The following is a 12,122-nucleotide window of genomic DNA, read 5'->3' on the forward strand; positions in this document are numbered from 1 at the left end:
GTCCATAGTGGGTAACTGTGATGGCCAATCTCCAATGCCTACTTATGGATCTGAAATCACCCAGGAAACAAACCTCATGGTGAATCCATGAAGATGTATCCCGAAAGGCTGGATTAAGCTGGGAGGACCTTGGTACCATTTAATAGTTTGGGGTCCCAGGATGAAGGGAGCAGAGAAGGTGAGCTGAGCATCAATACCCATCTTTCTGCTTCTGACCATGGATGTGGCCTCCTGCTCCTACCCCACAGCTAGAACTGCTTTTGCTGTCATGCCTCCGTTGCCCTGACGGGCTGTGTCCTTGGACTGTGAACCAAAGTAAGTCCTTTCCTCATTAAGTTGCTTTTGCCAGGCATTTTGTCCCAGGAACAAGAAAAAGAAGTAGTGCATTGCCCTCTCCCCTTGTCATTGTCCTTCACCTGGGCAGACTAACTCCCACATGTTTTAACTTAGTAAGGCTTGGGCACCCCAATTTGGCTACTGACCAAGCTCCTAGGCCCCTTCTGGCTGTTGCCCCTATCTATCCCTGAGTTAATCCTGGGTTTCTGACCACTCTCTCCTTCTACATTGTCAGCTGATCTCTGGGCCACGACGAATAACTAACACTTGGGGCCATTGGCCAAGTTACCTTAAGCCATGTCTTCCCTTCAGCAAAAATTAGTCTCTTGTGCACAAAGGCAATCACATTCTTGACATAGCATCTGGTCCTTCATCCCTTAACCTTCTGGGGGGAAAAGGTCTTTGCCAATATGGAGAAGACCATCCCCCACCTCCTTTTTGAGGTAGGGCAGTGGTTCTCAACCTCCCTAATGCTGCGACCCTTTAATATATTCCCTGGTGCTGTGATGATCCCAATTGCAGAGTCATTTTCGTAGCCATCTCGTAACTGTTATGAGTTGTAATGTTAATTCTGTAGTTTCTGACGGTCTTAGACGACTCCTGTGAAAGAATCATTCAATCCCCAAGGGGGTCATGACCCATAGATTGAGAATCACTGAGGTGGGGTCTCATGTCATTTAGGCTGGTCTATAACTTACTACATAGGCAAAGGTGACCTTGAACTCTTGATCCTCCTGCTTGTACCTCCCACGTGCTGGGTTTATAGGAGGCAGCAGCTCACCCATCAGAGGACCTTCTATTTACAGAGCAATTGACCCTGCAGACACTAACACTCGGAGGTGGGTATCACTATCTTCCTGTTATAATCAAGGAAACTGAGGCTCCTCAGGTCAGGCAACACTCAAGACACTCAGGAAGTGCGATGCAGGCAGAGACTTCTAATCTGACAGGGAGTTTTCAATCTCTGTGTTTCTTCCTCTTTGCCTTCCAAGTAAGCAGGTGGGAATGGGTGGGAGTGAGTGCTGGGAGGCAGGCAGAAAGGAAGTGGTTAGGGGAACTTGGGTGAGATTTCCTTTAAAAAAAATTCCTTGATAGAATGAGGAAGGGAGATGCACTCCCTACAAAAACCTTAGAGGCACTTGAGTGTCCACTGTAACTAGACACCTCCCCTGTCCTCACCCTGGCCAGCTGGCCCCTTCCAACCTGAGCACTAGCCTCCTGAGGTTTTCTCATTTTCAGCCCTTTCCAACAGCTTTCGTGCTGCTTCCGGGACCTTCCTCCATGTTTCCGACTTGCTGTTTCATCCAGCTGATTTCTCCTCTTTGGTCCCAGTTCTCTTAAGATTGAAAAATAAGTGCATCTATATGTATAGCCTGTCTTTAACCTGTGGTTCGGCCTTTTGACAGTTCTGTCATCACTGGCTATGGTTTAACTTCCCACAGATAAAAAAAAATGGGGGTGCCAACAGGGCCTGTATTTCATGGGTGCTAGGGTTCTTACCAAGGCCACCTTACAAGGAGCTCCTCCTGGGCCTAGGAACACCCGCCATTAGTGTGCCTGCTGTCTTCACACCACGGGACTCTTGCAGGTTGCTCTTAAGTCCCCCAGGGCCCCAAAAAGAGGAGACTATAAGTGGAGACAGGATGTAATGACAGGGGAGGGCCAGAGAGCAGCAACCAGAGTCTCGGAGGTCCGACTCACCGAAGAACCATCATGTAGAGCGGGTTGTGGGAGACGCAGGCGATGAGCGCCACGAAGGAGATGAGGAACATGGACGGGAGCAGGAAGTGTGCACAGGACACGGGGCACGACCCTGTCTTTGCTGACGAAGATCCCCCAGTCACACAGCTGCAGCGCGAATAGATCTTGGAGAACAGGAGGGGGTAGGTCATGATTTCACCGCCGGATGGTTCACACCATCACACTGGTTCTTGCCACAGACTCTCACCAATAGGAATCCCTTTGCCCTCTCTCCAGCCCTCCAGGGAAGGAGGAAAAGCCTGGATCTGAAGACTGGAGAGGTCAGATGAGGGATTTAGGGGTGTGGGGGAGGGGTCCCACCTCTCACATTGTTTGGGCATTAGAAACGATCTCTAAGAGTCCAGCATGGGCTAACTTCCTGCAGTCTCCCCCAAATCTGGATGTTCAAGATCCCACCACCAGGCAAAGCACCTGGAGCCTGGGAGAGCTCTCCTCTGGGCCCAGCCAGCTGCGGTGGTTGTACAAGTTGGTATAGGAAAAGGTATACTTAGAAAGCAGAAGGAGCAGCACTTCTCACCTAGGAGGTTTTCTTCGCTTTAAGAGGGGACCCCTGCCTGGTCACAATTCTGCATGGCTCAGTGCTGTTGTACAACTCATCTGTCGGCCACTGCTCATCTGGTCATCTCTGTCTTCCTCCCCGCAGTGGCTGATGGGCCAGCCCATGATGATGTGAGTGTCACAGCTGGTGTCATAGCTATGGAACTATGCCAACTTCTGAGCTGGGATGCTTCCCTTGGTCAGACAGTGGGACCCGTGCTCTCGCTCTACCTCGGCTCTCAGGCTCAGAAGTTTGTAATACTGCTGTTAGCTCCCTCCGTCTGGATTTTAAAATATCAAGAGTTTCCTCCCCCCCCCCTCATAATTTTTTTCCTTGATATTGTAGTAATGGATTTTATTTTGATGTACTTGTGCTATTATTGGAAGCTTGTCAAGATTATTTATGGAAGTAGATGAGTCACAGGTAAGTAAATAAAGATAAGAAAACCACAGAAGCCACCGTTCTTCCAGTTGGATGGTAAACTAAGGGACCATCTTGTCTCAGCTCCTCACCCCTCTATGCCTGAGAGCCATGAGAGACGGTTGGGGAAGCAGATTTCTCCTGTCTCCTTGGAAGAGGTGGTAAGTGGGGGCTAGCTTGGCCCATAGCCTTCACAACTGGGGCATCCTATGATAACAGCATGGACTTCCCATTGCTCTCATGGGGGCGGGGAGAGGAGCTTACCTCCTATGCTTGCCTGGTCCTGCCCAGCCCTGGCCCTGCCTGGCCCTGGCCCCCGCTAGTTGTGACATTTGTCACTTAGCCCTCACGGAGGCCTTTCCTTGGTTCCTGTGGGGATTCATACCTGGGCTTTGTACCTGCTCTTCCCTTACCGCAATGGCCTTCCAAGTTTCCATAGGATTCCTCTGCTGTTTGCTCAGGTGTAAGTCACCTCAAGAAGTCCCCTAGATACTCTCTGGGCCTTTAAGTGTCTCTGCTTCCACCCCTGCATATATCTTGTGTATTAATGGGACTGAATATAAACTGTGAGCCCAGGGCTTTGAGTCCCAGGCTCATCAATCTCACGGTCAGCATGGTGGCTGCACCCAGTGTTTACTGTTTGCTGTTTAGTCCTTTGCTGTTGGCTGATCCCAGAAGGCCTGTGGCCACTGTCCTCAAAGACTGAAAGGCCCCAAGAGATTGTCCAAGAAGGAGACACATGGCCTTGAAACCCAGGTGAGCAGAGCTTTGGCTTCTAATCCCACTTAAATAGTTTTGTAGCTTCAGGCCAGCTCTGTGGCACTCCCGGGATTGAAACAAAGCCCTCCGCTGATCCTACCACTGACCTTTAAGGTCCTTGTTACAGCCACCGCACCCCCCTCCCCACACCCCCACTGCTCCCAGCCCATGTGACTCTGTAACATGGCCTGAACCCAGAACCCAAAATTCTGTGCCTCCTCCCCCCTCGGGGAGCCATCAGTAGTAGTCACAAGTCTCCACCGAGGGCAAATGCCCGGACTTGTTTCCATTGTCTCGTCAAGTCCCCAAGAATGAACTTGTTGGTCTTCCGCCAACCTTTAATTGACTTTGGGCTGCAGGCACCTGGTCACGACCCAGGAGCAGGGAAAGAGGAGGCTAGGAGGCTGATACTGAGCATCAGGGCCAAGGAACAGTTTCTGGAGGTTACACACCGAGCCCCAGAGCTCCACGTGGCTCTGTCTGCCCCCGTGACTCCCCCTCGTCCTTACTGTTTGCTTGGAAGCTGCTGAGCTCACGTTGACGCCGCTGCAGCCGGCGTGGCAAGGGGAGAGGTACTCGACTCCATTGTCTCCGCAGACCGGGTGGAAGATGGAATCCGGGCACAAGCAGTCCCTGCGGCAGGCAGGAGGCTGCGGATGTATAGAACTTGATGTGCTGCCAGCAAAACAGGAAGCGAGGAATCAAACAAAGCGAGACCAAGAAACGGCGCTCCACTCCAGCTCGGCACGAGTTCCCGGCCTGGCTGATGTGCTTGCATGTCTCTGTTTGTCTTGGGCCGGTGCCACTCTAGGATCTGAACTGAGCCCATGGGAGCGAGGCACGGATCTGCCACTGTAAGGAAATCAAGGCCCTCTCCGTTTCTCCCGGCGCTTGGACCCACTAATTACTCAGTTGGGAAGGTCTAGTCAGCAAACCCCAATGCCACTGTCAGAGTCAAAATGACCAACTGACTGAGACTCTGTTGACAGAAATGTCTGATGCCACAGCAAGGCCATCGGTAACATTTGCCTTGTCTCGTCTTCCAGCTAGGTTCTGGCTAAAAGCAGTGGCTGGAACCTTTGGAGGCGTCTGAGGTTCTCACTGATTGCTCATCTGGGTCAATATGGACTCTTGGATCTGGGGTCTCTCCACTTCCCTACTATGGCCAGAACTTCATCAAAATGGATTTCAATGGCTGATCTTATTGACTTTTTTTTTTTCGAAGCCAGGACAACTGAGTAGCACATTGATGAAACAATACTAGTGACTTGTTGGTATTTATGGGATATCACAACGGAAGGGGCTCTTCACGTATGGATAACTTCCTCATAGCAACAGACAGCATCACACCTAGAAGTAAGGCCGGAAAGATGACCAGAGCTGGGACCAAACTCCCAGTGAAAACCATCCAAAGGTCCCAAAGCTTCCGGGCTTCTCTGGGTCCACAGTCAGCCTGCAGAACAGCAGTCAGTTCCCCATGCTAGGCAATGTTCCCTTCCTTTGTTCCCCTGTCCTCCTTCACCTATCAAATACAGAGGAGGTTATCTCAAACTATTCTTTTGGCTTTTGCCTGATGCTGTTGCTATATTTGGAGATTTTGCTGTTTATGAGAAAGAGAACACACTCACTAAAAGGCTCTGAGTCTCCAAATCTTTTCCTTAGCAATATCCTAAAAAGGCTGCAGGGTGGTTACGGGAGGTGGGGAAATGAGGATGGAGGGTGGGCATGTTCCTTGCTCACAAATTGCAATGCCTGTTTTGAAGATAAAGCTTGACTTTGTTGGCTTTATACAAACAAACTAGTACTCTGACCTGCCCTCTGCCTCTCCTGCCCTAGATTTTGTTTTTTTTAATGGTTTGTCACCACTTCCATTGCTCATCTTGAAATCTCTTCAAGTCTCCTCTCATCTTTTTTTGACAGCTCAGTGAGACTCTAATTCTAGCTGGCCCATAGCTGACACTAACCATCGCTTACTTCCTGGTTACTAGGGCTCAGGCTCATTCAGAATCCAATCTGATTAGTTTGTGATGTTTCTTACAGAACAGAACCCTGACCCTGTCCACCGGCCAATCTCATCTCATAATGGAACATACTATTTGAGACCTGGTTTCCTGTGTTGCCATATGAGAGTTCAGATCAAAGTGAACAAGACAGAGGAGATAAAAAGTCAGAGAAGAAAGGTGGGTTCAGGCTGTAGTTACAAGGGGTGTCTCTACCTTATTCCATTACCTGGGCGGGTAGACCTCAGCCACTGCTGGGGTGGAACATCCCATAAAGAAGAGAGGGGCGCAGAGGATTATGGAGATGGTCATGATGGTGGCAGCCACTCGGGGGATGGTTTGCAGAGGCAAAACAAAGCGCTTCATGAGGATTCCCCCAAACAGCATCCCCAAGGCTGCAGCAGGAAGGTTTACAGCACCTAGGTGAGAAGGAGAGAGGCTGGGATGCAAAGCCCTGGGAGCCTTGAGCCGCCCCACCAGGAAGGAGCATGGCTTCCCTGAAGATATACTTAGTTATAAGAGTAGTGGCTGAGTACTGAGTATTGTTAACTATTGAGTGTTGGCTGGGTACACCTCGAGAATTTGCTTCACTTGAGGGTTGGCTTGCCGGATCAAGGAATAAAGAGGCAGTCAACTCCTGACACCTATAATCCCAGCACTTGCGAGGCGGAGGCAGGAGGATCAGGAGTTCAAGGTCATCCTCAGCTACCTAGCAAGTCCAGTAGGAGACTGGGCTATTCTAGGACTTGTCCCAAAGAAACAGAATTGAAAACAAGATGACAACAACAAGAGTAAAGGAGCAGATTATTCACAGGTGGTAATCCCTGATATGAGCTCAAGGCTAGAGAAATGATGTCACATATGAGGCCATGCAGGAGTTCAGTGAGTATAAGGAGTTATCCTCAGATCTCATGCCCTGATTATCTTATAAAATTTTTGGTCAAATTCGCCTGTGGGTTGGGCCTAGCTATTCACCTAGGCACTTGGTGGAATCCCCATCAGTGGTTCTTGGTGTCTACTGGAAGAAGTATGAGCACCCCCGCAATAGATTCTGGGTTCAGTAATCTGGATGGGGCCGCGCATATGTACTGTCATTGTATAAAGGAGCCTGATGAGTCACAGGGTTGGGACTCAAGTTCCTGGAGAAGGAAACCTCTAAGAGGCTCAAGCTCCATGTACCCTCTCTCCTCTGTTGCCCCTGATAAGGTCAGTTGGGAGGATATCAGATAATCACCCTCTTGATGGGAAGGAAAGCAGCCCCCAGTCTCCACCCACTCCTGAATAGAAGAATAGGAACCTCAGAAACCTGCCAAAAACATTCCAGATTGCCAACTAGGAAAAATGTCCTTAAAATTCTTTCTCTCGGACAAGCCCTGCTGTCTTCAGTCTGTATCTGACCTGGCCCTCGGTTATCCCTGGATGGACTGTACAGTACCCAGTTCCTCCCCACGGTAGCACCACCCAGGCCATGCAGCACCCCCTACATACCGATAAGCAAGTTGGCATAGGCTGCTGTGGTGCCATACTGCTTCTCCAGGAACTTGTTGAGGAACGTAGAGAGGCCAGCAATGACAGAGGAGAAGTTACACTGGCTCAGGACCACCAGAATGAAGAGTGGGTTCATCAGCAGCCTCAGGAAGATGCGAGGGAACCCTGCAGGCAGGTGGCTGTCAGGGGATAGGCCTTGGCGAGCACATCACAGGCTTCCTAGAGCCTTGCCTCCACCCTGACTCATCCTCGAGGTCAGCTTCCTCTCTTTCTCGGGCAGAATCGGAGACACCCAGACTCCCAGCAGTCAGCCCAGGGGGGTACACAGTCCTTGGATTCCCACTCACCACACTTGTGGTCTGACTAAGATGCTGCTGGTGGTGGGGGAACAGAAACGGGACTCACACTGGGAAAGGTCTCCTCCCACAACTGCCACCTCTACAGGAAGGGAAGAAGAAAGAAGGGAAGTGGAGACTTGGGGTGGTGACTGGCTTGGCCTGAATTGGGGTCTACTGGTCCCTGTAAAGAACCAGTCACCAGGATCCTTGGCAGGAGGCCCCTAAACCGAGGGTGCACCTGGGCGGTAAGGCGGTCACAGACCTTATTGTTTCTTGTTGCCCTTTACCCTGTACCTGGCCTCCTGCCGCCTAGAACCAGCCCACCCCAGGCTGCTGGGGCAGTCAGTTACGTTTAATGAAATCCATCAGGGAGCCTCTTGACTTGTCCTCCTCCATCGTCATTGTTTCATCTGCCATAGCAGACCTCTGAAGACAACAAACATGGTGATGTTAATGGCCCATCCTTGAGCCCTTGACTCTCTGGATTCAGTGGTTCACAGAGCACATGTAGTGTGGGAGGGCATCTTGAGAAGGCACTCTTGAAGCAAATACCACCTGTGTTCTCAAGAGCCTGCTGCCTTGGCTGGAGCCCAGAGCAAATCTATGCCAATGCCTCCCACAGTACCTCCGGGCCTATTATTTCATTTGACTTCCCCATGACTGATGCCAAAAGCATCATCCTGGATCCTCTCCCTTGCCTGTATGTCATGATCATACTGTGTCCCGTATGCGGGTTCCAGGGATGGCTGGCTTCTAGGATACAGGTGTCTACAATGTCTTCTGTCTTCTGCCCTTTCTGTGTCTTCTCTGGAGTCCCTGATTTCTCCTCAGTCTAAAGGTGAGTTCTACTCCAGGCTCTGTCCTAACCCTTACTTGTGCCTTCTGGCAATATTACCTCAGTGCTCTTGCCAATCTCTGAAGTCTGCAGCTCCAGCTGGAGGGCCCAGATCACTATAAGCCACCACATAGGCACAGGCTTGGGCTCCACCATTAGCATCCTTTAGTGCTCCCATTAACCAAGCACCTGCTCTGCCCTGGGCAACATGCCCATCATTCCCCATGGATTGCCTCCTTCCTCACAGCTTCCTTCCCAGACAGATTCTTTAATTACCCCAAAAAATTTATAAGGGAGGAAGCTTAGAAACAAAGCAACTTGCCTAATGTCATTCAACTAGTTTATGAGCGGAACACCCTTCAAGCTCAGATCTCTCCAACTCTTAGCCTCATCAAAATATGCTATAACCTCTTAACTGCTTTTCTGGATCTCTACGCACACCCCCATTTCCTACAGTGGAGCCTAGTTCTGACTCAACTCATAGACACAAAACATGAGCTCCAACCCAATTCACAGCCATGTCTGTGTCACTACTCCAGGGACAACCAGCCAGGCCTTTGCCCCTCTGATGGCCATTGCCCTGGCCCTCAGCTGTGTTTTCCATCTATCTCCTGAGCCTCTCAGATCTCCAACGTCTCATTCTTTCATGATCTCAGTCTCAGCCAACTGCCACATTGTCACTAGGTGGCGACACAGTCACCGCAGTGTCCAGTCACCACAGTGCCTGGAACTCACAGGAGAAAATGTTAGGACTTTTGACCCCACATCAAGGCTCCACCCAGACTCCTCTTTGCTGCTTCCCCTTCTCATTTTCCTGGTTCCTTTCCCCATCAGATACAATGTGGCAAGGAGTCTGCAATGCTGGTCTCTTAAAAACAAAAAAAACAAAAAAAACCCCAGAAATACTACAAGAATATGTTTTCGTTTTAATCCCAGGTGTGGGGGATGTGGGGCTGTTTCAGACTGTCTGCAGCAGCTGACTATGATTTGCTTCCGGCTCTAGCAGAGGCAGGGTTTTGCCAGCTGCAGATAGTTTCTGTCATTGTGTGACAATTGGAATTCTGGGAACTTTTCAGAGGGTATGTAAATGCTAGAGCCCCACTAGGCAGGGTAGGTTGTTGGTAGTTCAAGGGTTGATTGGAGTTAGTCACGCTCAAAGAAGCAAGAAGAAAGAAATTAGATTCAAGGATCTCTGTCTCTGTCTCCTCTATCCTTTCTCTCCTATCCTTTCTAGGGATAGGGGTGAACCCACAGGGATAAATGGTTTGAAAAAGAAGAACACACAAAATAGTAAAAGACCAATTACAACACAACCCTGCCCAATAACGCTCCACTCAGCCCTTGCTTGCACCATGCCCTCACACTTCCAGTGGACTCCCCTTCTCACCCAGGCTTTCAGGCTCAATCCTTAGTAAGCTCCACTGAATGCACAAATCAGTTATGCCTCACCACCTGCTCAGCTTGTGTGTGTGTGTGCACATGTGGAAGCTAGAAGGAAACCTTGGGTGTCAGCCTTCTGGCACCATTCATCTTGATTTTTTTTTTTTTTTTGAGGTTTTTATGTGACCTGGAGCTCTTCACATTGACTGGCTGGCTAGTAAGCACCAGGGAATACTTTCATTTCTGTTTCCCCAGCACTGGAATTGCAATTACACATCACCATGCTTGGCTTTCCTTTCCTTTTCTCTTCTCTTTTCTTTCCTTTCTTTCTTTCTTTCTTTCTTTCTTTCTCTCTCACTCTCTCTCTCTCTTTCTTTCTCTTTCAATGAGGTTGTGAGCTCAGGCCCTCATGTTCACACAGCAGACACTTTATGGACTGAGTTATTTCCCTATCTCCCCATCCCATTGTTCATTTCAGATTGTTTCACAACTCTTTAGCCCAGCTTAGGTCAACTCAAGGATTTCCAAACTCTGTTCCCTGAAGCCCTTCTGGTCTTTGAGGTGACAGAATGGTAAGAGAACACTGCAGTCTCTCTGATAATCCCTGAGACTTGTTTTCATTTTTCTCAGTTTGCTGAGTTTCACAGGGTTGCTATTTTCCAGCCCTGTGTTTTTTGCTTAAGTGGCTACATCCACAGCATTGTGGGCTCTTGGAAACTCACCTCTGCTCCTCTGGGCATTGCTTGAGGAAAGAAAAAAAAGGGCAAAGAAGTGACAATCAAGAGGCCTGAGGAAATGAGCAGGCCCAGCCACCAGGCTCCGATCCATCGAGGGTCCCCTGGGCTCAAGTTCACTGAGGCTGAAAAGAAGACAAAGGGTCAAAGTGTCTGTGGGTTGAATGTGTGATCTAGTCTGGTTCAGGGGGTGTTTCACTGACTTTCTTCCCACGATGGTGACAAGACACGTCATGATGTAGGATCCTGAATCAGTACAGCACTCCCTCTCTAGGCCCTTCTGGTCTTCCCAGAGCACCCCAGCCACTGCACAGAAAGGCAAACACTAGAAAAATCCCCAGACCTCCCCTCACTGTGTTTCCTCTCTAGCTCTTGGCAGCAATAATGGGTGAAATGATCTGGTCTGAAATGAACCAGAGGGCTGACATGGTTCTTGCACTATACACTTTACTCCATTATCCTACTGGCTCCTCTAGTGTGTCTGTGGAATAGGAGTTACACACATCTGACTTCCTCCAGGAAACCAAATCCCTGTCCATTAGTCATTTTCTTTTTTAATTTTTAAAATGTATTACAATTTATTCACTTTGTATCCTGGCTGTAGCCCCCTCCCTCAATCCCTCCCAACTGTTCCCTCTCTCCCTCTTCTCCTCCCGTGTCCCTTCCCCTAGTCCACTGATAGGGGAGGTCCTCCTCCCCTTCCAGCTGACTCTAGCCTATCAGGTCTCATCAGGACTGTCTGCCTTGTCTTCCTCTTTTCAACTTGTACCCTTAACCACTTGTACTTGTACCCTTAACCACTGAGCTCTATCATATCCTACTTTTCAGGGTTCCTAAGAAAGGAGGTCCCATGATTCTTAGGAGCCTGAAGATATAGCTGTCAACAAGGTGGGTTGCCTGGCCTCCAAAACAGAAATGTTCCCCTGAAAATCTGCCCCACACTCTATCTAGAAGCCTCCATTGTGTTTCTTGATATCAAACATGGACACAGAAGGAGGAAGAAAGTGGCAGAATGGTTTCCAGTCACTCAGTGACTGGCACCCCTGGGCATTGTCCCATGTGGACTGATAGCTCCATTGCTGGTCTCTTCAGGCATCCAAGAGGGAGAAGATAAGTCAGAAACACCAGGAAAAGGGTGATTAGAATGAGTGTCCTCCGCATACCCACCAGTGTCCACTCTTCCAAAGTCCACGAAGATTCTCAGCATGACTGAGCCCAGCAGGTACCCGAAAGCCGGTCCAAACACAGCGATGGCAAATAAGATGGCTGGAAATTGAAGCAAGGGATGAAAGGTTGAGGGGCAGTGAAGAAGTTCAGCAGCCCTAGTCTTCTAAACTGAGGGAGATTCCCAAACTGTCCCCTGGGAATAAGGAGCCCATGCTTATGACACCCCCTGAAGCCCACACCTGTTACATCTCCTGTGGATAAGGGCCAGATGCCAAGGTTTGCAGAGCCAAGACTGCTGCTCCTCTAGCACCTGCCAGAGATATCCGCTGGCCTGGAACGAACCTGCCTCCACAGTATCTTTAAGAA

The 12,122-nt window shown here is 49.6% G+C and overlaps 1 protein-coding gene and 1 long non-coding RNA gene across 5 annotated transcripts in view; one reads left to right on the top strand and one right to left on the bottom strand.

Annotated features, from left to right (window-relative positions):
- Slco2a1 (solute carrier organic anion transporter family member 2A1) overlaps positions 1-12,122 on the bottom strand; it is a 79,126-nt gene that overhangs the window by 11,849 nt on the left and 55,155 nt on the right. For 3 of the 4 annotated variants that reach the window (XR_009592338.1, XM_060385412.1, XM_060385415.1), the window contains exons 5-11: positions 11,757-11,855; positions 10,578-10,714; positions 7,991-8,066; positions 7,303-7,467; positions 6,044-6,233; positions 4,267-4,489; positions 2,038-2,201 (exon numbers count right to left, since the gene is read on the bottom strand). Coding sequence is in view for 3 of the 4 variants with exons in the window: in XM_060385412.1 (XP_060241395.1) it covers positions 2,038-2,201; positions 4,267-4,489; positions 6,044-6,233; positions 7,303-7,467; positions 7,991-8,066; positions 10,578-10,714; positions 11,757-11,855 (1,054 nt within the window). In the remaining variant the exon portion in view is untranslated. The remainder of the gene's footprint in view (positions 1-2,037; positions 2,202-4,266; positions 4,490-6,043; positions 6,234-7,302; positions 7,468-7,990; positions 8,067-10,577; positions 10,715-11,756; positions 11,856-12,122) is intronic. The other variant, XM_060385414.1, reaches the window with a different exon arrangement.
- On the top strand, positions 2,975-5,368 carry LOC132654671 (uncharacterized). The gene is made up of 2 exons (XR_009592341.1): positions 2,975-3,216; positions 4,174-5,368. It is a non-coding gene; the product is annotated as an uncharacterized LOC132654671 (long non-coding RNA).

This window comes from Meriones unguiculatus, chromosome 6 (genome assembly GCF_030254825.1).
Source record: "Meriones unguiculatus strain TT.TT164.6M chromosome 6, Bangor_MerUng_6.1, whole genome shotgun sequence".
Taxonomy (NCBI): domain Eukaryota; kingdom Metazoa; phylum Chordata; class Mammalia; order Rodentia; family Muridae; genus Meriones; species Meriones unguiculatus.